Source organism: Penicillium samsonianum, assembly GCF_028829775.1.
Source record: "Penicillium samsonianum strain IBT 33392 chromosome Unknown utg000011l_segment0_segment0, whole genome shotgun sequence".
NCBI classification, from domain to species: Eukaryota; Fungi; Ascomycota; class Eurotiomycetes; order Eurotiales; family Aspergillaceae; genus Penicillium; species Penicillium samsonianum.
This window is the reverse complement of record NW_026643269.1, coordinates 368,224-393,597: the sequence shown is the minus strand read 5'-3', so window position 1 is coordinate 393,597 and position 25,374 is coordinate 368,224. Positions and strand designations below refer to the sequence as shown.

Below are 25,374 nucleotides of genomic sequence, written 5' to 3'. Positions count from 1 at the left end.
AATGACCCAGCTGATACTAAGCGGCGCCGTATACCATTTAAGTACCTGGTGTCTTAGTGGCATTCCACGGAGGCTTTTACTAGATAAGTATGTTTCAAATTGAAGCACTATTCCTATGCTCAAGGCCGATAGCCTCTACAGAAGTGTCTGATCTCTCAGTACGGATCCCCGGAAATCACCCGTTTGTTCCCAGGATTTACTTTCCTACTACTATATTATTATCCTCCTTAATATATGTCATTATTACGCGTAACACTTCTCAAGATTGGACGAACACCGATAGCAGATTTCTGATACCGACGTAGTTTGCCTTGGTCGGTTTACGATACCTCACTCCGCTATACTTGAGGAAACTACGGTTTGCTGTTGATTGAAAACCTACCCAACAGCCCCCAGAAAGATATAGTCAACTCTTTTCTATCTTGTTGAGCTTGTGTTTAAAAGCCAGTATAGGATGCGTCTCTAAGCCATAACAAAACCGTCACTATTAGGTGAACCAACGCGGCCGATTAGGAAACGAGTTTCGAGTGGGAAATTTAACAAAGTCCCACTATTGGCAAGGAAACCAACATAGCTCAGATGGATATTTTCTATAGGCGGAAAACAACATGCTGCTAGTGTTCAATGGTGTTTTATGTTCAACGTTAATATCAACGCTAATTCAACTTTCTGACACCATTCACTACCCTTACATCGCCAAAGGTGCTAGAATGAGAACACTCAAAAGATACTATCATATCGGCACAATACCAGCGGATTATAAGCAAAGAACCTATAGCGTTCAGTGCTCCTAGAAGCACAAAACAGACTTTTAGCCAGTCGGATCTTTATCGTGGCTACGCGGCGCGGCTAAATCATCGCCTTCTAACAACCCCTAAGGCGTGAGAAATGGAACTCCCTTCCACACGTTCCTATTTATGAGCAACAATGATTTAGCAGCCATATTGCTCCTAGGAATATACTTCAAATCGATTGGTGGCTCTAGCACCATATGGATATGACGACTGGATTAAAACATCATTGATTCGATCGTTGGTGTACGCACCACAATTGTGGCCACATATTAACATCCATAGTCCTCCTAGGAGCCGGTGCTAATAATGGTAACCCGCAAAATCTTGACTGTGGATATGGTGGGCATAACCGCTTCAGCCCCAAACATTTAAAAGGTCATGATTGTCCTCGCGGTCGGTGCTCTTGTGTCCTTCTTTTGCTCCAATAACTTGCCAGTACAACACCATCACTAGCGAAGCCAATCAATCATGGATCACAACCTATCATAGGTATCAGAGAGGTCCAATACCCCCGACACAGAAGGTCACAATGGACGTACGGGGAAAACTGGTATCGTTATTTTAGATCCCCTTCTCGAGAAATCCAACGGCTAACAAATCTATTTCACGAAGGCAATGAATCGGCTGAAAACTTCCGTCGGGTCGTTGGCCTATTCATCCACGGGAATCGCGGCCACACAAGCCAGGTTTTAAAATCGCCTATCGACTAGTCCACTAGCTCTATAGCTATAGAAGCAGTTACTTCCGTTAGTACCTCTCTTACTAGCTCAAGGGCCTCTACGTTGCCTCCAAGCGTCATAAAGGCTAAAAGCCAAGACCTGCCCCCTCTAAACGCGAAAAAGAGAGCAGCCGAATCCTCAACCCTCCCACGAAAGCGACGCCGACATTCTCAAATACCGGGCCGCTTATAACTGGTGCATCAAAAGAGACCCCCAAGCAATATAAAAATAAGTATGAAAATGGCCAACGATACAATTCAATACCTACAAACGCTATCCGACCGCATCTTGATCTCCGACACCATTTTCCCCAGGGAGTGGGCCACTATGCACCTCGCCACCCAGTTGCTACAGAGCAGGTACGAAGAGATCATCGCGAGAAAAGAGATGGAAACAGATCCTATATCCGATTTTGATTCCCCACCAACACAGCCAGAAGAGAAGTACCGGAAGTGTGCTGCTGCGGACGAGGAGCGGCTCTATGACTGAGACGCTCCTCGTTCTTCTAATCTTGTTGGCTATATTTTGATAGCATAACTGGTCATTGAAAATTGAGGAGCAAATATAGTGTTATGTAACCAATAATCGATATTTGAGAACCTGTTAAGCTTCAAATCTATCAAAACATGACTAAGGGACTTTCAGGTGCGAAGGAGTTGAACGATTTCCTGTGCGATGTTAGTACACTCAGAAAGCAGAAAGAAATATACAAAACCAGCTGCATCTTGATCTCCAATCAATGCATCAGAGATTACAGAAATTAGACAGCGTGTGCGAGACCAATTGGGGATAGCAATGAAGAAATAGCAATTTCGCAAGTCGAATCTCATTATGGCGTCACTTGTAGACTCTATTAAACTCTAGTATTGGTAAGACAGGTAAAACTAGAACGCCGAGACCCAAATCAGCCGTGCCAATATTCGAGAGCGACTCGCCGTGCTGAAAGGCGAGCTTCCAAGTCAAAGGCATACCTAACCATAACCAAGTCCACCGGATTCTCTTTCTTCATCTGACCAATATGGTCGTTGCAGCGTCAACTAGATGCTGGTCGCATAGAAGTTGCGAGTGATCATTACATGGCCGTGTAAGTGAAACTCCCTCTGTGCAACGCAATAATTACTGGCAAGTTTGCCATTTCATGAGCCTGCCAATTACTGTAATAACCATACCATGCCTGATCCGATGCGCTCGTTGACTCATGAGCGAAACATGAGGCCGCCATTACAAAGAAGCTGCCGCAGACTCTGGCTCGTTTGATAGCTTCCGTCTTTTTATTTTTGGCGCGTTGTCAGTCATAGGAAACCTAGAATTTGTCCGTGGACAGACAGCATTCCCTAGCGCTGTTAAGGGTAACAAGATCCCGAGGAAGTTGAGTTATGCTGAGCAGTGCGGTCATGTGTCGAGTCGTATGGAATCCTTAATTAGCTCGAGACTCATGTTCATGATGGCTGAACAGCTCATTGTCAGTTGTAAAAGGATACACGTGCCGTTAACAGTTGTATGCAAGCGCTGTGGCTCATCGGCCTCATCTTACGACAGTCAGTCGAAGTTGCCATCTCCTCTCATTGCCGAGAGTCCAATCCTTAACACTGCGCTTACAAAATAAATGGAATTCCACTTTCTCTCTTAATTCTTGCACATATTGAATCCGAGAAAACACACTCCTCTCATCATGTCAACTAACCCATTCAAAGAAAACATGATATGTGATCTTGGCACTATCAAAGCTCAATCTCAGCTCCCCATCTCGATTTCAACCCCCATCACCTGCGAGAGTCAGACGGCGACCAACACGAAACCAACCAGATCTCGCCGCCGCAGCAGATCGAAGATTGTCACGGGGCCTCCCAAGAGCCTTTGTCTACCCCGCTTGTGTGGTCTTGAAAACATTGCATCCGTCTTGATCGTAAGGCAGGAGTCGCCGTGGGATACCTATCGGAAAGTCATTACGTATGAGGTCGCTGGCAAAGTTACAATTGCCACACGCCGCACCCGTCCGTCTCGCATGGTAGCCATCCGAACCTATCGAAAAGAAAATGCTCGAAGATTAATCTACAGATTCGGACGTCTTGAACACAGGAACGTTCTCTCCTTACATGAATGCTACATGCACGAAGATCTCGCGTTCTTCTTGGTTGACGACTTGCCGCTGACTCTCGCGCATGTTGTTGCTTTTCCATCTGTTTATCCCAGCGAGGCAGAATTGGGATCGATTATATGCCAGGTTTGTCCATCATGGCCCTATCGATGGAGTTGTCCTGACATTTTAGATCCTCGACGGTGCCCGCTGTTTAGCTTTATCTGGTCTTGCGCATCAATCTCTGGCCTGTGACGATATATTACTTGGTATTGACGGGATCATCAAGATAGGTTTGTTGGTGGCCCCATCCTTGCATTATCTGACTAACATTTCACAGCGTGTTTGGACCTTTGTGTAGATTGTACACCAGATCAATCCGAAGCCGCATATATTGCGGCCCTTCCGTTGATTACGATGCGGCTCATGCAGAAATGTGACAAAGATGAAGGCGTTGTTGGCGTGAATGATTTGGAGCGATGGCCAATCGATTCCGCTGCCGTGGGATTTCTGTCCGCTACCGAGACGGCAGGAACAATCAAGTCTCTAAGAAATGTAAGTTCTCCTAGCAAGCTATCGTATTTCGCTAATTCCCAGTAGCAACCTCTCTTGGCGGCGAAGCACCGCCCAAGCGATGATCTGGTCGTTCTGGCAAGAGCAGCTCTGCTCTCCAGTAGTGTGAATTGCATTTACAATTCCGAATTCAAGAACTGTTAATGGGCTAAGATATGGTGCACATTTCCATGGACATTTCATAAGTTTTCGTCATGGTCGTACGGTTACATCAATATACAATATTCCACACGGCTCCTGCCGTCCCCCTTTTGTTTTCTGGGTACCATGTTTCTCTTTATACTGAAAGATGTCCTGCTGCTACAGAGTTAAGATCGCGTTACTGGTGCGGAATTAAAGGCTGACATTGATTAACGTAGCTCTCTGGTGACGTTCGCAACCTTTGGAAACCTGAGTCATAAGGATTTCGTGCATCAATCTCGGTTTTATAATGAAGTCTCAAGTACGCTTCGAAAGGGCTCGTGATCACTCTACTAAAAAGGACGTAGCTCTTCAAAAATGAGCTTTGAGATCGCAACAGCACTGAATTGCCAAATTTCCACAGCAGAAGGGTTTTAAGCATCAAAAACGCAAGAAACAGAACAAATATAATGACCAAAATAATACGAATGTCCCAGAAGCACTGTACGTATGTCGCACGTAGACTTCAACTGCATGGTGAATACTGGGAAACGAAAACAACTGGTGAATACTAATTCTCTGGCTTTTATTACCCTCAAAGGCTGACTAGTGATCGTTGAGCACCCTACAGTTGAGTGAGGGACAACTACTCTCCGGTTGGTTCCTTTCGCCAATCGTAAACTAGGAGGGTTGTTAGAATACAAGCTTATTCATGCCAAATCCACTGTTTCTCACCTCCATCCACCTTTCAAGCCGAACAGTTAGCCCTCGGGACCATACTATAACCTATTTATACAGAGCTTTCCTTCGATTATTATTTGCCTTCATATTTCTACAGAACACATCACTTCAAAGCTGTTATCTACAATATCCACCACGAACGGCATGTATCACATTACTACTCTGTCCTTGACAATCTCCCTCCTTGGATTTGTTGCTGCCACAGGCAACCCAGTCCATCGATATGCGCAACTCCGAGCTTGGGGTCAGCCTGGCTGTCGTGCTAGTAACCTTGGCGAGGCAGATATTTACGGTGATTACATTGGTTCATGCGAGCCATTAGATAACTACGACACGGTCCGCTCCGTGAGTGTTGAAGCTGTCGAATCAGGATGCACTCGTACGTCCCGGCAATTTTTAGACTATGTGTCACCACTAAAATTCTTTAGTGTACATTTACAGGAGTCTGCAATGTCATTTTGAACGGATTGAGGTTCCTCTTAACAAATGCGTCAGTGGCGAACGCGAGTATAAAATGTACAAATTGTTATGCGATGCCTGAGATGTACTTTTCGGGAAGCGATAGCAAATCGAATAACTGGGAGGTATGGAAGACTGCATTGAGCTGTATTGTGCTTAGCTGCTCTGTCCTATGTGCACCTCAACGTTATGCAAGAAGGAGTTTTTTGAGACACGCACTACAACCGAGAAAATCACACAAAGATAAAATAGTCAGAACTTTCAGCGAAGTAACTTCTCAGGAAGTCAAAAATGGCTTCCTGAAACTTGATTTGAGCAAATTGACATTCGGTTTCATAATGCACCAAACGCACTTAATCTCCCATATTGGCCATCTATGAGTGTTGCCTGTGGAGGGTTGAAAGAGGTCTGTTATCATGTTGATAATAAGCCGAGAATTTGTTGAATTGTTTTCCTTTGAAGGCTCCTCACAATTAGTCAATGTAATCAGCAATCGAAGTCGCTTTAAAAGTTGCCGCATCCCCAGCTTTTTGCTCTAAAATGTCTCATAAAGCATTCTTTTCGATAGACGCAATATTTTGTTTCAAGTTGTCGTCCTCATTTACTGTGTCTTTTTACTTTCCGAGAATGGACACACAAATCAGTGGCTCAATGAAAGGTCGAAAACCAATGTCAATGACAGCTTCAGAGGCGTTGTTCTTTCTGATCTATATCTCTACAGTACTGGATCATGAATATAAATAGTTGGAACTTTTCCAACCTCCATAAACTGCCACAGCCATTGCTCGCACTGGAATGGCCCCAAACGCTCTCCGGTACGGCCGCCAAAGTGCCAAAAATGATTCTGAGCTGGTACCACTACTGCGTGATGGTTCTAAACCACCACAGAAAAAGAGCACTCGCTATGATGCACGCACGCACTTACACAAAATCACTACCTCCAATCCCCCGGGGACGAACCCAGCCCCTTCGAATGCGGATACGAGATATATACCACGGAAGGTGTCGTTGCTAGTAGAACCACCCGACGACCGTGGCCGGATCAATTATCATAACTGGATGCGACAGATGCGAAAGGCCCCAGCCACAGAGGCAGTTACGCTGTACTGGATGCGACGCCTTCGTCCGAAGCCCCATCGGCGTGTTTAGCTAGTGGCACCCCACAAGAATAAGCCAAGCCCGCAACGAAGACTCCAACACGGGCCTCGCCATCCAAGACGAGGGGATGTGACACTGGAACGGAATCTGATTTTCTCGGGGATTGGAGCTTGTACCAAGTTAATCTGATTATTTATTAGGGCGTACTTTTTGCGTCAAATCAAGTTACGATGATAATATGGAAAGAAAATGTAGTTTTGATATGGACAACATGCATCAAGTCATCGTCCTTACACAAACCCAATAGAAAACAGATTCTAAGAACTCTGAGAATGTTGAATTTATTGTTTTTGTATCAGCGATCTTCTGGCTTCTGAGTATGGAACGAACAGGACTCAAATTAGTATTTCCTAGTTGCCTCATCTTCGGATGGGGATAGGCTCCAGGTAAGCTCAGGGTAGGCTCCAGGTAAGCTCAGGGTAGGCTCAAGGTAGGCTCAGGGTAAGCTCAGGGTAGGCTCAAGGTAGGCTCAGGGTAAGCTCAGGGTAAGCTCAGGGTAGGCTCAGGGAAGGCTCAGGGTAAGCTCAGGGTAGGCTCCAGGTAAGCTCAGGGTAGGCTCAAGGTAGGCTCAGGGTAAGCTCAGGGTAGGCTCAGGGTAAGCTCAGGGTGGGCTCAGGGAAGGCTCCAGGTAGGCTCAGGGTAGGCTCAGGGTGGCAAAATTGTGTGATTACTCCGATGGGGGGAAATTCTGTGAGTTCCCCGCACTGTATTGTCACACTTGGTTATTCGTCACCCGTCAAACATCGCTGTATGTTTTGTATGGTAATTTGTACCATACCGGAAGAACTGTGCTGTAACATACAGTAATCGTGCCACCCCGACCAACACAGCTCTCAAAACCGGGAGGGTGTTGATGGGCCTGGCGCGATTACACAGACCGTGGATCATTAACAACGTTAAACTGTCCGTAGGACGCGGAGTGTATATCGTCGGTTCGAAGACGCCTGGAGACTGGTGCCCGTTTTATTCGTCGCTTGCAATCTAGCCCTGCTGTGATACCATGCTACAGTTCAAAGATTCGGACTCGTAATTGACGACTGCTTAGAGGCTTCGGAAATAGAAGGCAAACTTATACTAAAGGCTTACATAAAGGACAGATAGATGCACTGGTGGCCCCGTCGGTCCATAAACAATGTGGCCTATCTCTAGTTTGAGGCTTCAAGTAAACTGAGGTGGCCTGGCGTGAGACGAGTATTATGCTTAATACGGCCACAACCAGTAAAGAAACAAAGACCATGACATGAAAAATGTGATACATGTGATGATACTCTGTGCCTTACACCAACAAAATGTCTTTTACCCGGAATTGACCAAATTAATGGAAGCGAAAACAATCATTCTTCTTACACCACAAAAACCAGCTCTACCAAAACCTAAACAAGTCTATAGACCCCAATTAAGATAAAAAATATTGCACCCCTAACCCTGAACCCCGGTAACATCTTCACGAAATGAGAAAACGGAGACCATTTCGTATTTATGTCAGCCCAAGGGCTGCTTTAGAAGAGCGTGAGACAGTTCCATGCACCCTTTCTGCATGGTTCAGTAGCATAGACTTTGACTCCAACTTCTCCCCGCAAATAGAGCACTCACAGCGCATGTCATTTGAAAACGGCTTGATATGCTTGTTGACGAAGTGTCGGCTCAGAGATCCAGAGTTCTTGTATATCATCAAGCGTTCGTTTTGTGGCAGTCTAGGGGAACCAAGGCAAATAAAGCAGATCGTTGGTCTCTCTTTTGGAGATTTGACGTAAACCGAAGCGATGGCCTTGGAAAAAATATCGTCGCTCTTATCTGAAGGGGTTGAATTCTGCCTTTTAGGCAGGGGGGCAGCCGGTAGCATATCGATAGCATCGGCGGAGCGTTTTGGGGTGACACGAGACCGCGAGGGTGCACCCTCTTCTGTATCATAGACCGCAATCACTGCATTGATTGCAGCAATTCGACGCTCATATTCTTTCTCAATCGTCGTACCCGGCATGGTCAGGACAGTGTCGATAAGTGTCATATGTTGCGGTGTCATATAGCCTGTTCGCTCCAGCGTAACTAATACTTCTTCGTCCACAACCTTTCCGGAAAGTTGCCGTTCGCTGTCGATCACTGGCTGCTCGTTCTTGTAACGCTCCAGATTCTCACGAATCAAGCGGTTCCGTTGCCACCCTTTCTCGTTCCGTAGTTGCTTAACTAAGCGATCATACTGCTCGTCTGCATGATCGAATTTTTGCCGTAGCTTTTTCACACTCTTCTCTTAAGCTTTCCGTCGCTTACGGATCATTCGGAAATAAGGGGAGTTTCTCCGTGAAAGATTATCACCAAACTCCCGCTGTAATGCAGCCTAGGCATTTTCATAGGTACGCTTCTTAGCATCTCGAACTTGTTTCCGCACCTGCTTCCTCTCTTCTAGAGTGCGGACACGGGGAATGTCATTGATACAGCTCGAATCCTCTAATCGATAGGGTCTATAGGGATCAATAGACCGACTCATCGAGCAGGCAAACCATATGAGCTGCTTCTAAGCGGGCAGGCCCCGTACAATTGCCTAGGCATCTATATGAATACCCACGCTATAGTGCCGAACAAAAGTGTCGATACTAGCATGCTGCAGCATCACGTTCTGTAGTTCATTGGACACATCCGCTGATTAAGAGGGAAGCATTAGCCTGGGATCCTATCATGCACAATGTCTCACTCACAGCTATCGTTGAACGCTTTTGCTACACCGTATCGGAGGTAATAGGGCTTTGCGACTTCCGCGAAACCTGTAATTTCACTACCTCGTTTCATTCGGTAACTCAGCCATCCCTTGGTAAGTTTTTCTTCTAGTGCGATTCGAATCCCACCAGGCTCCCGTAATGCTTAGCAAAACACATTTTGTGCGAGAATTTCGTCTTTCAACTTTAATTCCTGCTCACCAAGTCCATGGAGGACCCGGAGACGGTACAATTTCTTAGGGCAATCCATCACAGGGCCGTCTTTAGACAGACTTTTGAATGCGCCAATCCTAAAGAGCATACCCAACAGAAAAACATAAGGACTGAGAACCAGGGTGGGATCAAAGATAATTTCCGGAATTGGGAACGTATTCCTATTTCACAATGGTAAGCAAGCTTTGACTGGGTCCGTTGGCAGAAGAACTGCGGCACATAGAATTGCGTAGGGAAATCAGGTAGAAATCGAAGGGGGAAGGAAAGGAAGCAAAAGAGAGGGGACGTTCTTACGACTCTTTCGCGCCAAGAAATGTTTTTGTGAATTCTGGCCTCAAATAAATGAACAGTCGGGGTCGTCCACCATTTGGATCTCGTACTAATGTCAACTTGAGGTCCTGGAAGCGAAGTTTCAATAGTGCCCCCGGACGGCTACCGGTGATAGCAGCTAGCTGGCAGAAAAGAAGGAGTTATATCCGGTACCAGCCACAAGGAAAGGTCATCTCTGTTGTGGAAAGAATCACTCGTGCAAACTCGGCTACATCTTCGACATACATAGTCGCTTTCGGTCGACCTTTCAGAGAAAGACGTTTTTCTGTCGCAACTATCGCAAGCACCTATAGAAAGTCAGCCGGGTCAATTTTTATCGATATAGATATTCAATCAGGATCTCACGTCACGGATCTTAACATAGACATCTTTGCTAAGCTCATGCCCAACCTCGGCCTTATAGATTAGATGCCACCACTTCTAGAATGCGTCGAGCGTGCTTTTAGTATTCACTCCCGCGGTGCGACGTCCATCCTTTCCCCGTCGCTAGTCACACCGCCAGGAGAAGAGAGCCTTGAGGAAGCGGACCGTCTCCTCGGTATCAGAGAGCTAGGACAAACATTCCACCGGATCGCGCTTCATGCCTTTGCAGAACCTAGAACAATTAGCGAACCAAGCAAGGTAAAGGGATCCTGTAGTGAAGTCTCACTGGTCCCAGAAATATTACGTATCATCCAAACACCTTTAGGTTTTCGGGCTGTAGCGTTTCTATCGAAGCTGGGAGATATCAAGAGACTCGGCTTCGTGGAGGTAGTATTCTGGTGGAAGTTGCTCCTCTTCATCTTCCGATACCAGCTCATCTTCAGACTCATCTTCGGACTCGTCTTCAGACTCGCTACTTAAGTCGAACACGCTGGGCTCGGTGGAGGAATCAGTGTCGGAAGCGTGGTCCGAAAAAACCTCAGAATGGCTTGGGCTAGTATCGCTCTCATCGTCGGACGGAACAGAACCATGAGATGCCATGGCAGGAGGAGGTGGGTGCGATCGAAGAAGGCACAAGGAACGAAGGCAAGTCAGAGAACAGGTAAATGGTAGAGACTGGTTCTCTCTTCACGCCTGAGTGGTCGTGCCGTTGAAGAGACCGACCTGAGAGTGGAAGGGTTGCTTGGTAGCAAGAAAGAACATTGTGTCGGGGCCATGGCAGTCGATATTTATAAAAACCGAGGGAAGGAGGGAACCAAGGAGGGGAGCCATCTTCGGTTCCTCTCCTTCAGGAGGAGGGCTGAGGGTGGGTCGGCGGCGGCGGTTGCTATAGCGCAAGTGGTCTTGGTCGGGCCCAGGCACCAGGCACAGCCAACGCAAAGCATGGGTGGCAGTAGAGAGAGTCGGCCGTGGGCATTGAGGCACGTGATGCCAAGCCCAGCGACGGTGAGTGGAAGGCTTAAAACGGCCTCCGAGGCGGCCGTTTCTGGCCTCCCATTCACCGTCTCATTCTTATTTGTAGTAATAATATATAATTAAAGACGAAGAACTATACTAAGTATATAAATAAGTGTCCTTATATATCCTTCGTGCCTACTCCCTAGTCTACCCCCTAGGGGTAGATACTAGAGTCACTATATACTCCTAGGTATACTCCTATAGAGTAGGTCCTAGAGTCACGCTTAATTAGGCGTATCCTACGATCAACCTTTTCCTATAGAATACCGGGGTTATACTTAGTTAAGCATATTCTACGGCTATCCTACGACTAGTCTTATCCTACGATATGTCTTAGTCACGTGTCCCGCTCACTAGGTCCCTAGGGATCCTATAATGGTTGCTATCGTACGGTAGCTTATATCGTAGGATCCGTGGTTCCTTGCGATATAGCTTCTCTTAGGTTCGCTGACACCGTGTGTTATTCTGTATCATGGGGGTATAACGGAAAGACCATGTATTTCCGTGGTGTATCACGTGACTTGTTGGTTAGTTAGCTCTCGGTGGCCCATCGGTGTGGCTTGTGGATCTCCACTGATTGGTGACGGGAGTGCCCGTAACAATAACTAAGTGTCCCCTTCTTATCTAGTGTCCCGACTTCGAAGCTAGCTACCACTTTAAATTCCTTACTATATAGATGGGCTTCCAATTCTACCCAGTTCTTTAGCTCTAGTGACAGTTAATCTCTATAAAGCTTATTATTCTGGTTGAATCTTGTCCCTATGCTTATTGTAAAAGCATAGAGCATGCCAGGTGTTTCTTCTTAGTAGGTTTCTAGAGATAGGTATAATACATAGTCATAGTCCACCCTTAGTTTCCTATTTCTTCTTCCGGTCATAACATTTGACATATTAACATCACCAGATATATCCCTTAGTGCCAGTGCTCTGTTTAGTGATAGTTAGGATAACAGTTCTCGTTAAATCTATCTTTACACTTCCTCTTCTTCTTCATCTATCTCCACTTCCACCCCCCAGTTTCGATCGACGGTATCACTAAGATCGGATCTAGCGACGATAAAGGCTCGTTATAGTTAGGAAACGGCTAGTTTAGGGTATATATAGGTGGAGCAGGGGTCGTATTCGATGGAATCGACGGCGACGGTGATAAATTTAATAAATTCGGCGACGGTGACGTTAGTGGCAGAGGTGGAGAGGATAGAATATCTGCTAGAAAGCTTCCTAGCAGGCTATCTATGCTTACTTACTCTCTATTTGTTAATCCTAACATTAACTATGGGGTCAAAGGAAAAATAGCATCTATTTTTAAAAAGGGCGCCAATAGCGTTATCTCCCTGGTTTCTGTATCTCCATTTTCTTCGTCAACCAACTCTGCATTTCCATTTATTTCTACCTCGCCGGCGACATTTCTAGCATCCTCGGAGAGTGCGATCCTCGCTACTAATATAGGCATCTTCAACCGAGTACTCAGTTTAGCCTAAGCTTCTTCCATGGTGAGCACCATAGGCCAATTGACAATCCTATCAATAAGAGTGCTAACCGCGTCTTCTTCTATAGGGATCGGCTTACTAGGTGAGTACCGGCGGGATTTATCAACGATAGTATCTCTAACAACGTCTATCCTTCCCATTCTAGTTGCTCTTCCTTTCTACGGGAACCATACTTTATATAGGTTCTTCGAGATATATCCCATAAGATAGCCGATCTCTACTCTCGCTACTATTTTATCTAACTACACTCGCTTAATAATTCTTAAATATACCAAGCTGCCGTACATCCTAAGATTTGACAGATTGATAGTTTGAATTCTATCTAGCGCGGCATGCTTTATAAGCTCTTTCTAAGGTATAATCTATTGGTTGTTCATTTTTATTAGCGTTCGGTTTAGCATATATACTACTACATATATAGCTTCCGGCCATAGTTTAGGTGGAAGATTAGTGTCTTATATCCAGACTCTCGCCGTCCTAACTATTATACTCCTAGATCTCTCGGCTAGACCGTTCATTTCTAGTAAGCTAGGTGGTGAATGCTCAATAGTGTATCCTTCTACTTAGATTATAAATTTAACTTCATTTCTAGCACTTCTTTCGTTATTATAGTGGAAGACCCTAATTTCAATTTTCAACCAGTTCTTGATCAATACTAAGAACCGCCTAACTACCATCTAATAGTCGTTTTTCTTAACGTGAGTGAATATAAAGTGGCATCTAAAACCATCTAGGTAAAAATGCGTTAACTAGATATGTCCGTTATATGCTGGTTTTAATTGAACTAGATCGAAGTGCACCCTACCGAGTACACTATATGTCTATCCAATTCGGCGTCGAGATATCTGTCTAGGTGTATCTGCTAACTAGTAAGCTTCACATACCTACTTCTTAGGGTTGCTTCTAGTTATAATAATACCCTCTATCATCTCTACCAATTTAGCAATACGCTCTAGTCCAATGTGACCTAGGCGTTTATGCTATATTTTAAAAGTAGCCTCTATTTTTGGCTCCTATTCCGATTTCTTAGTGGTAAAAGCCACTTCTTCTTACTTCGTTGGTTAAAGCTCTTCTTCCGGGTGTAAAAGCTAGGGTAGTTGCTAATCTTGATAGATACTAAATACCGGCTTTCCACCTTTAATTGTCTTAATATAATTACTCCTAAAATTCATTAATCCCCCCCCCCCCCCCTCCTTTTATCATTAATCTATAGGATATTAGATTACTATAAAAATTGGGAGAATATCTGGCATTCTTAAGCTCCATTTTTACTAGTTTTCCGTTAACTAGGCTGACTCTATAGATGACTATAGTGCTAACGCCGTCTATTTTCGTCTCTATGTCTCCCACCTAGACGCTGCTTTATGCATTTATAAAGGTTTGAAATAACCGACGATCATTATATATGTGCACTTACGACCCGGTGTTAATAACCTATCTTTCTTTTGCTAGCTTTATACCGTTTTCTTAGGTGGAGAGAGCTTTAGTTTATATATCCTTAGGAGGAATAGTATCTGTTGTGAAGAAACTAAAATCATCGTTTTCGAAGGTTGCATTTATATACTTTGACTTTCCTTCCTCCTATCTTTTCTTTTTAATGAAGGCTTTCTAGGCTGGGTTTGTATTAATGACGGCGTTATACTTTTTCTTAGCACCTAGGTTTGGCTTATATGTTAAAGGACGGTCGTCTTTATAGACGTCCTAGCATCTCTATATAGGATGCCTACTAAGATTTCTACTATATAGGTATCGTCTTTTGAACATTGGTATGTCTTCGTTTGACGATTTCTTCTCTAGCTTTCCTAATGATTTAGGCTTTACTTCTTTATAGTTTTGCTAGGTTGAAAATGCCGCTTTCGATAGGTTCTTTTATGAAACTTGCTTTATATAGGTGATCGACTAGTGAGCTTTATACCGAGTAATAAGCTCACTAAATTTAATCGCCCCTTTATCTTCGAGTCTTAATATCCATATTTTATAGAAGCTAGGTGATATAACTAATATAGTATCTAGGAATTAAGTGCTAGCATCCTTTGCTTCGGTGATACCTACGTTCGTATAACGAGTATAAAGGGTTTCCTAGTTTAATAGCTATATATTAATATCGGTATTTATATCTAGCCCTTAGTCTAGATTTCTCTATTAGTGGCGAAGCTTTATAAGGTATATTAGATCGTAGTCTAGTGAGAATCTCATCCTTAGTTTTCGGAGCAATTTATATACTAAATCCTAAGAGATAATAAAGGCTTAGAAACTTAGGTTGATACTATTTCGTATAGCTATTACTATAGTGCTTAATCCTCTCTTTTTCTTTAGATATTTGTCGTCTTCGCTTTACCAAATCATCTACTTCGCCTTTAGGGTTTTATACCAATCTTAATTCTATTCTTTTACTTTCTTTTAAACTTCTTTAAGATCGGGTTGTTAAGGTTGTATTAGAGCAGCTGGCTCTTCTTCTTTAGCGGGATCATATAGCTCCCAGACGTTAAATTAATCGGCAATTCCTCTGATATTAGCTAGCCATGGTTCCCATATTGTTATATCTTGTAGGATAACGCGGGCAGACGCCGCGGAGAGAGTATAATCTGCCATTTGTTATCGTCTTATCTGGTCTTTATCTTTGACCTCGACTTTATATAGACAGAAATCCGGTTTTTCTTCAATTCAGGGGTTGCTTCGACGGTGGGTGGTTGAACTTTCAACTCAGCATTGACCGGCGACAGCGAGGTTTATTGATCTTAACAAATATAGATCATTATTGAACGATTCCGGGCTCATAACTGACAGAAATCTGTCTGTATGACAACGTATGGACAAAATCAGATATATTGGAATCTCTAACTAACTAAAAATGACAAAACCCGCGTTTTCAACAATCTGGGCGGACATAGATGACTAACTGTAATATGCACTTTTGTATGGTATGGATGGTACCATGTGTCACATGATATTCAGGGTATTTTACCCTGTTTCCACCATGTATTCAATCTTAGTATTCGACATATAGTATTAATAATTGACTAAAGCAAATCTCGGTATTTCTGCAAATAATGAGATAGGGAGATCCATGGATCATCGCGACGGCTGGGAAGGACTATGTCAGGGGGGTTGGGTATAATGAATCTGGCCAAACTACTACAGGTGTAATCACTTGGTGTTTTATACACCGCAGACTGGGAACGCTGAAAAGGTCAGCATCTAGAAAGCCTTAGCTTAACCACTTAAAGTGATATCTGACTAACTTATCTCCATTTGGCACTGGAACATTTGGATTCGAATGGTATATATAGATTCGTCCGTTTGGTATTTCCATTGTCAAGTAGCTTCGGATGGAATATCAACGCCAAAAGTCATTATGCCGACGTAGGAGATTATTCCGACACTTGCGAAGATGCTCCTATTTGACTCGGCTCTCAAATGGTGCCATTTATGATACTTGGAAGTAGAGGGACTCAAAGATTCAGAGAAAATGTAGTGAGAATTTCGTGAAAAGCTTCGTGGTCCAGAAAAACGAGGGCCTATCTTTTTGAGGGACAGGGAAGCGGGCTATGTTGACAGTGCGGCCAATTAAACACCCCATCATTTTATTCATCTTGGTCACCATTTAGTGTTGCGCTACTTAATAATTTTTTCTTTCTTCTCAACGCAAGCTTTGTGCTCTCGTTCAACGGTAGATATGGGGGTATGCTAACAATTTTCAATTTTCATCATGTCACCAGAGGCAGAGCTGTCAGTTACAAACATTGCTGTACTGTACATGTTGAATTGCAAGTATTCATTAAAACAACAGTAAGAGAGTGCAAGCCCTTTCAAAATACCAACATGAGTTTTCGTAGAAAATAGCATAGTGCTGCATATTGAACTGCAACTATCAACTAAATCGCAAGTCACAGAAGGAGAGTTGAGCCCTTAAATGACATAAGTTTGATTAAGTAGCCATCTGTCTTCGTTGTTAGTAGAAAGTTTGTATGAAATGATCGTATACGTGTAACTCACTGCCTTTAATCACTAGAGGATCGCGCCGAGCTTATCAATATCCCATCCAGCCCTTCCTTCGAACCCATATAGCGTTCTACCTTTCGCAGGTTGAACGGATTTGGTACCACCGATTCCTCCGGCCTCGAAGTAGTCCGTCTCATTGTGAGTCACTAATCTTAGTGAATCAACACGGCTAGTTGACGCATATATATCCATCCAGTCAAGGGGATCTTTGCCATGGTTTTCGAAGTCAAAACTGGTATGCAGAACCCTATCCTGTTCTTGCGAGGGGCAAAATCCGGCCGCGTCATATTTACCATCGGCCCATTTGACTCGGATACCCCTTAGGATAGTATATTTTTCGACGTCAACACCACTGCCACTACCGTACCAAACGTCGAGTTGTTCCACAGGTATATTACCATTCGAGAGCTTGAACGGCGCGCCACCATTACCTCCAACTGGAGTTGTGGGCATAACCATGATGTGGAATAAGAAGTAGAATAAAGATTTTTTAGATAGATACCCAAAATAAAGGATTTAGGCTTCTTTATTTCTTAAGGAAATGTAAAGGAGGTGCTTTAGAGGAGATTGGATTCCTAGTCATATTTATACTTCTACCCTTCCCTTCCCCTACGAGAGCATATTAGTACTTAGATGTCTCTGCCCTCTCCAATAACCTGCATCTGTTATTTGGTTTCGTCATTCTTTGCATATTAGGTCTTATACTCCATCATATACCTTAAACGAAGACGCATTCAGTAATATTATATCACGAATTACAACCATCAACATACTAACATGGTTATATGAAAAGTATCGTTGAAGCTTCTAGATCGCCCTATTAATGAATATCAGCTTTTGGATGATTTCTAATGATGTAATTATAGTCTAGACATATATTAATTTATATATTAATCTCGGGTCTTATGACTTGACAACCAATCTTGGAAGACTAAATTCAAATCGATCTTCAAATCAATAGCAGAAGATTTCTGAGTCTAGACTACGAGTCTCATGAGTTGGCTTGAAACAGTACTGTCAAACATGGAAATGTTATAGTCTAGATTAATCTTGTATCACTATCAGTGCTCTTTCATCAGGGTTAAGGTTGCGAGGGCAACCGTGGGTTTTAGGTTTAATTGCACTTTTCTAGGTACCTACTATCCGTTAGCATAGATAAACTTTAAGCTCATACCCAGTTCATACCGATTTGTTACACATAGAGTGGAGTGTGACTTAAATAGTGACAATGAACCGCGGATAGCCGAACCACGGACGAATTCAGCATAAGGTTGCGGGCTCGAGTGATCGACGTGCGTCATGTGGCGTACCCGAAATTGGCGGCGGTCATCCGCTTCGGACGCTAAATCTTAAACTAACCTGCCCGAGGGCAAAAAAGGGTTAGTACTCTATCATTTTACGTCAGTACAAATTCTTGTATATTAACATCCAAAGTCAAACAAATACGGGAAAGTCTAACGAGATACCCGCCAAACTTATTCAAAAATTCATATATGACTTTCTTGCAGTAGAGAGCAGAAGTTGATAGTATAGTCGAATCAACTAAACCTCTTCTGTATACTATTACACTCAGTAGTTCCCCTCTGTTTCCTTCATCATTTTCGCCATTAGCCCAATTCCTAAAAGCCAAGTGATGAAGGAGAGGGGTCCCCTCCCACCACCCTTCGTAGTAGGTACGAATCTCAAGCAGCCCTAAAAGCTCATACATCGTCTTATGAGGCCATTGGCATGCATTTAGCTTTGATTTTGCTAAAGAAGAACTATGTGAGATCATATAAATGGACCGCTCCTCTCGTTAAAGCAATCAGCAGAGGGTCTCGATCTTGGTTAGGCAACTAAGGCAAATCCTTTGCTGCTGCTGTTTTCCCCCTCTAGAGAGGCTTGTGGCTTCCTATTTATTGACACCTTCTTTCCCTAGGATGTCGGATACGCTTAACAGGAGGAAGAACCGGCCGGCCCACCGGCACCACGTTGGTATAATCCAGCTATATTTCAATTCTTTTAATTTGAACTGATAGCCGCACAACTAGTCTGGGAGTTACTATTTCAGGACTTATGATACTTATTGTCAAGGCTATCCAGATATCGTTCCCTGCGTTACTCCAAGTCGTAAACCAGACTACGTATTCCATTTTATCTCAGAGCCTGCCACCAATACAAGGATTTGAAGGCAACCTTCATCCTCCCCATGAATTTCGCACTAGACCTCCGCAAAGCCCATAAATGGGCTCGACCTCCGGGCCCAAAGCCCAACCAGCAGTGGGCTCTGGGCCCAATCTCTAGGGCCCAACCAAGCCCACAGCCCATTAGTGGGGGCCCATAAGGCCCCCAAGAAAGCCCATTTCTGTGTATAACTACAGTCTTGGCGCTCATAAACCTGATGATTAATGCCTGTTTTTTACGTATGTTCTAGTCAGTAAGCCCATACCTCGGGCCGACGTTTTACCAAGCCCAATCCGGGGGTTCAACTACTCCAAGAATCAAGATATCAAGATTCAATGGCGACGACCTGGTAATTAAGATTATAGATAAAACCCGCTACACTAGGCACTACAGTTTACCAAGATTACCCAAAAAAAGTCCAATTTCACTACGATTGTCTGGCACTTAGAGAATTACTAAGTGTCAATATATAGAGATATATATCTTATATACGTAGAAGTAAGTGCATCTTTCTATTAAACTATAAATTTAAGGGTCAAATTCGTAAATTATAGGTTAATAGGATTATATTTTATATTAAAAGATAGCTAATCTTCTACTCTCGACGTCTGCCTTTAGAAAAACGTGATATTCTAGCTATACCGGAGGTGAGAGAGGGTTTATAATATCTTATAAGCTATAGGTGTTACGCACTGCTAACTGGTCACAGTTAGGTTAGAAGGGTTCGGTTATACTTGCCTTATGCTTCTCAGGTTTCCAACGTCAACGATCTGTTCTCTCAACCGTACTGTTGCCTGATAGGCCTTACTATAGGATGGGTCCTATTGAGGTATCGAGGAACGATGCTAGGTAGAGCGCCGAGGAGATCTATACCGAGGTATTGGTCTACTCGTAGGTGTTATCAAGTTATAATCAAGTAAAGAGTCACTGAAGTTCCAAAGGTATATATAAGTAACAATGTATGATTGAAGATAAAGAACTAAACTAAGTATATAAGGGAGTGTCCTTATATATCCTTTGTAGCTACTCCTAAATATACTTCTAGAGTATATCTAGGAGTCGTCGTATACTTCTACGTATACTCCTAGAGTCGATGCGGGAGTCACGCTTAGTTAGGCGTATCCTACGATCAACTTTTTCCTATAAAGTACCGGGATTATACTTAGCTAAGTATGTCCTATAGCTATCCTACGACTAGTCTCGTCCTAGGGTGAGTCTTATCCTATAATATGTCTGTAAGCAATTTAGCAGATAATATATTATAGCCTAATGGTAGGTTATAATATTTTATAGGGAAGTAGTATTAGATAAGCTATATATATTATATAATGTCTTATATAATATATATATATAAATATGTATGTGGTTATACTTATCCTAAATAGGTAACTCAGATGGCGATGGTAAGATTAATTATTGTTATATATAGGAGTCTTTGCTTCTATAGTTCATTAGGAGGCAAATGATGAGATAATCTATGATATCTGTATTATCTCATTGTCTATGGTATTAGAAAGGAAGTCATAATATAGTTTTTTACTATATGTAGGATATCTAGGGTTCTTCCTAGATAGAGCCAGTAATTTATATATGATCTCCTTCCTACCATAATAGAAATATACTATACTATTATATTATACACTATTATACACTATTATGCTAAGAATGTCTTAGTCACGTGTCCCACTTATTAGATCCCTAGGGATCCTATAACGGTTCTTATCGTGCGGTAGCCCGTGTCGTAGGATGCGGGGTTCCTCGCGATATGGCTTGCCTTAGGTTCGCTGACACCGTGTGTTATTCTATATCATGAGGGTACAACGGAAAGACCATATATTTCCGTGGTGTGTCACGTGACTTGTTGATTGGTTGGCTCTCGGTGGCCTATCGGTGTACCTGGCGGGTCACCACTGATTGGTGACGGGTAGGTCCGTAACAATAGGGTGAAATGTTTTAGGTGAATAAATTGTAAAATAGGCGGGGAGATAGGTTATCTATAGGCTTTCTTAGGCTTTAGATAGGCCGAATCCACTAAATATATATAATCTAGCTAATGAAATGCTAGTATTACGACCCTTCGTTTTAATATCGACTAGCACTATAGAGTATAATCCTCTATTTACATCCTCTGTTTGCCTACCGCGTCGATAGTTCTCTCGTTAAGAAGGTAGGTTATATCGAATTCTTCCTCCCTAATACTGATTCCCCTAAAGCTATTCCCCTAAAAGCCCTTTATCTAATTCTAAACCTATTAACTATCACTAATCATATCGTAAAGCTAGTAAACTAAGTTTGGATCCTCTTAGTTAAGCCTATTCGACTCTAAGCGTAACTAACGACTTATCGTTTATTACCCCTTCGAATTGCCTAGCTACCCGTCTACCTCTCGGTAGGTTAATAGCTTCTCGTTCGTTTAGCCGTCTATTCTATCGTCTATCGCCCTAGATCCCCTCGAGCGCTTCTAACGTGTCGGCCCTAGTAGGAGAGGCTAGTATTTTCTATACGACGGGATAAATTATAGCGACTAGGTCGATTAGTGGTTAGAGACTAACTATAGATCTAAAAATAAGATCGCTTAGGAGTCGTAGTATAGTTCCGCTTTAGAGACCTAGGAATAGTTTGAGTAAGTGGCGTATACGGGCACTAGGAGCCTAAAGGTTATATATAAGCGTTATAATATAATTCTTAAGCACCCTTATACTACTAAGAAAGATACTTATCACTATTAACCGGCTCCCCTTCTAACTCGTTAAAAATGCAGCCTTTCGTCGCCTTATTTTACAATCGGCGTTAGCTCTAAGCCTACTAACCATACCATCCGCTAATACAATCCGACGTTAGCTATCTACTCGGGTCAAAGAGCGATAGTAGGATACACTTAGGATACTACTAGAGTATACGAAGATCTCGGTTAGGTTAGACTATTAGATATCTCTATTTAGGTAGGCGTTTATAGCTATCACTAGCTATTTTATCGACGTCGACTAGATCTACCGCGAGGTGCTACTTAGGTTCAAACCCCTTTATAGTACGTATTTAGGTATAAACTTAAGTGCTATACTTATAAAGACGCTCACTAAGTATAGAATTTAGGACCAAATCTTTAGATTGACAACTAATAATGCCTTAAATAACAAAACTCTAGTTGCTTCGCTATAGCAGTCTTTACTATAATAGTCTTTAGCTAGTGGTTTTAACGTTATCCGTATCCCCTATCTTACCTATATTATCCAATTAAGTTTGAATCAACTACTTGATCGTTTAAAAGTAGTCCTAAAGAATGAACATACTAAGACTCAATAGACAGATCGTCAAATGACCCTCGCTAAGGTAAACGCACAGAACCGGGGCATATCTCATACCTTACAAAGGATACGAGACCTCATAGTCTTTATCTGGGCTAGTCCTTAACGTCAGGAGTCATTCCTAAAGCTTTAACTTCTAGCCCTAGGGCTAATACTAGTCTAGGATGTCAAGACTCGATAGAATTCAACGTTTCTAATATTATTATTCTAGGAGTTTTAAATCCTTCGCTTATAACTCGAGATAGGCGTTTAGGTATATTCCTATAGGCGTGCCTATAGGTATACCTATAGATAAAAGACCCTTATAGCTAATTAGCTTATAAAGGATAGTAGGTCTATGTAAAGGTATACTGTTTTCAGGTGTAAGGCCTGTCAACCGGGTAAGATACTATGACTGAGAGGGGAACACAATGTATTGTAGAGTGTGCCAAGACTAATTCTTGCCAGAATGGAAAGTATCCTTTGGGGGTCCTTGACTATAGGGAAACCAACACGATAGTGCTGACATTGATATCACCTGACGAACCCCTCTCGGATCGACATCGATTCGATGTCGATCTATTGATAGATCACTGATATGGCCCGCTCTGGGTATTCCAGTTGTAAGGATCTTTTATCCGTTACAATATATTATAAGAAGCTATACTACCTAGAAGTGTTATTTAACTAGTTAAATTAATAATCGATATATTAAACGGAAGGTGATAATAGGGGTAGGTGATTAGTTAAATCATACTAAGATATCTAAGATAAACCTTAATTCACTAGAATTTCCAAATATTTCCCATTCCTTATTGTGATAATATAGTACAATTCTATATATAAACCAGAATATATATAAAAGACAGTTATTTGGATGATTCAGCCACTTTATAAACGCTAAGACTATAGATTTGTGTAATTTCGAGCCTAGGGGGGGGGGGGGGGGGGCTCGAGAAGTTCGACCCCTAGCTCGTTGCGGGTCGGGTTTCGAGCCCGGACCTTGGGCCCAAAGTTGGGCTTTGCGGAAGTCTAAACCCATCTAACCTAACTATGACCAGTTGGCAGTGCGTAACACATCTTCCACATGCTTCTTCTATAAAGTGTGGCTGTCATACCCCTGTAATGATAAAAGAACTCTATATACAAAGGTCCTAAGGCATTAATAGAGTGGCCTCAGGTTGTAAAGAATCTCATCCTTTATAATAACGCGTTTTAATATAAACTATATTTAAGGCTAGCTATCTATACAAAGCTAAGACCTAAGCGAGAGGATAGAGGCTAATAAGGAGGTAAAGGCCTAACTATCTAATTATAATATAATCGCTATTAGCGATAATAAGGAACTAGAGTCTAAAACTAAAGACGTATCTAAAGCTAATAATATAAATAAGTAAATTTATAATACTTTACTTAGTATTTAGAATTAAAACTTACCCCTAGATTAAGAGATAGACTCGATAGAGCTTCTATATTATTATCTAATAGTTAGAATTATATAAAGCGATAGCTAGCGTCTATATAGGGAACGGAAGCGTTAGAGAGATAACGATAAATATATATATACTAAGAGGACTAAATAAAACGCAAATAATTAAATAGATATAATAATAACCTTTTCTAGATTTACTATTTACTATAAACAAAATACCCAAAAATTACTAGCTTTTCTATATAACTTATATATATCATAAGGTTAGTCGTGTTTACACTATTTATAGTGCTACAGCACTCCCGCTACAGCACTACAGTACCGAACCAATTGTCTAGTGCTGCCAAGCCTTGGTGCTATAGTACCGAACTAAGGGCCTAGTGCTACGGCAGCACTGGTGCTACGGGACTTGTCAAGGCCTAGTTGGGTTGGGTTGAGTTGGGTTGAGTTTGGATTAGAGTGTTACGTGCCAGGTCAATCAACAAGAAAGAGTGCATTCAAACTAGAAAAGCAAAGATGGGGAGAAGGAGAGAGAGCAAGTGGTGAATCCCAGGGATCTTATAGCAGAGCTATCCCACAATGCAAACAAACCCCTTTCCCAATTAGGAATAGTAGCACTTCGAAGAACAAAGGAAATAAAGCAAACAAATGATCTCTCTGGCATGTGATAATATGCAGATCGTGACATAGAGTGGGTTATGCCGAAGTCTAATTTTAGGTAAATAGTATTATAAGAAATAAAATCTCTAATTCTATACCTGGGCTCTAGTGGGCCCCCACGATGGGCCGTGGGCCTAAAAAAAAGCCCAAAGCCCATCGTGGGCCTAAGAACCGGGCCCAAAGCCCAGCTCATTCGTGGGTTGGGCTGGGTTGGGCTTTGCGCTTTGTAGGCTCTGCGGAAGCCTACTATTAGGGCCCTAGGAAAACCTAATTTTATATAAAACAGAGCTCTGAGCGTTTATAACCCTATAAATTTATCGAACTAAAATACTATTTTTTATACTTATTTTAGTTTCCCTACTAACTTCGCCTATTATAGCATTAATAACTAAGCGGTTTTATGAACGCCAAGACTAGTTTTTTATGAAATCGTGGGCTTTGGGCCTAAGGGTTCGACCCCCGGCCACCTGTGGGTTGGGCTTTAGGCCCGGGTTCCGGGCCCAAAGTTGGGCTTTGCTGAAGCCTACCTAATAGATACCTAGTATTAGGTCTTAGGTTAGGTTAGGTTATAGAAGTCGGACCTAAGTTAGGTTTCGGAGAAGCCTGCAACTCACTAAGATTCGCTGTATATTACACTTGGCAAAACGTAATATCTGAAGGTTTAGGTTTAGACTAGCTTGGCCAACCGCTACAATATTCTCTAGGTTCGGCCTACTATCTCTTCCCTATCGCGGAAAATCGAGTAATATGAAGTTTCTTTTGTTAGGATTGGTTCCTGGCTATCGGTACCCCGGCTAACTAGAGGCCGCAGCCCGTGGGTCCGGACCCAGCTTATGACGTGGCATGGAAAACCCACTTCGTATTGCTCTACATCCGTATTACCTACGGTTTAGTTGTTCTATATGCCAGCTGATCTTCAATCACAAGTCACAGCCAGCAATAGTTCATCCGTAGAAGCCGAAGATATGGTACGAGGACTAGTCTAGGCTGGAGGACCGGTCTCTATAGAACTGGTGCCAAGAGGTCTTGAACTTGAAAGTATAATTTAAGGTTTTGCCTTTTAGGCCGA

At 42.7% G+C, this 25,374-nt stretch overlaps 4 protein-coding genes across 4 annotated transcripts; 2 read left to right on the top strand and 2 right to left on the bottom strand.

Moving 5' to 3' along the window:
- Window positions 1–3,185: 3,185 nt before the first annotated feature.
- N7471_014064 (uncharacterized protein) lies at window positions 3,186–4,307 on the top strand (the record flags this gene model as incomplete). The annotated part of the gene is made up of 4 exons (XM_057286782.1): window positions 3,186–3,737; window positions 3,784–3,883; window positions 3,931–4,145; window positions 4,191–4,307. The coding sequence occupies 4 exons, from the start codon at window positions 3,186–3,188 to the stop codon at window positions 4,305–4,307; spliced, it is 984 nt and encodes a 327-aa protein (XP_057128851.1).
- An 861-nt stretch (window positions 4,308–5,168) lies between these two features.
- N7471_014063 (uncharacterized protein) lies at window positions 5,169–5,565 on the top strand (the record flags this gene model as incomplete). The annotated part of the gene is made up of 2 exons (XM_057286781.1): window positions 5,169–5,403; window positions 5,453–5,565. The coding sequence occupies 2 exons, from the start codon at window positions 5,169–5,171 to the stop codon at window positions 5,563–5,565; spliced, it is 348 nt and encodes a 115-aa protein (XP_057128850.1).
- A 2,558-nt stretch (window positions 5,566–8,123) lies between these two features.
- Window positions 8,124–10,858, bottom strand: N7471_014062 (uncharacterized protein; the record flags this gene model as incomplete). The annotated part of the gene is made up of 12 exons (XM_057286780.1): window positions 8,124–8,170; window positions 8,235–8,846; window positions 8,910–8,976; window positions 9,028–9,086; window positions 9,201–9,278; window positions 9,335–9,496; window positions 9,554–9,726; window positions 9,860–9,997; window positions 10,049–10,182; window positions 10,241–10,315; window positions 10,463–10,490; window positions 10,632–10,858. The coding sequence occupies 12 exons, from the start codon at window positions 10,856–10,858 to the stop codon at window positions 8,124–8,126; spliced, it is 1,800 nt and encodes a 599-aa protein (XP_057128849.1).
- Window positions 10,859–16,772: 5,914 nt separating this feature from the next.
- On the bottom strand, window positions 16,773–17,225 carry N7471_014061 (uncharacterized protein; the record flags this gene model as incomplete). The annotated part of the gene is made up of 1 exon (XM_057286779.1): window positions 16,773–17,225. One exon carries the CDS (start codon window positions 17,223–17,225, stop codon window positions 16,773–16,775), a length of 453 nt encoding a protein of 150 aa, XP_057128848.1.
- Between the last annotated feature and the right edge of the window lie 8,149 nt (window positions 17,226–25,374).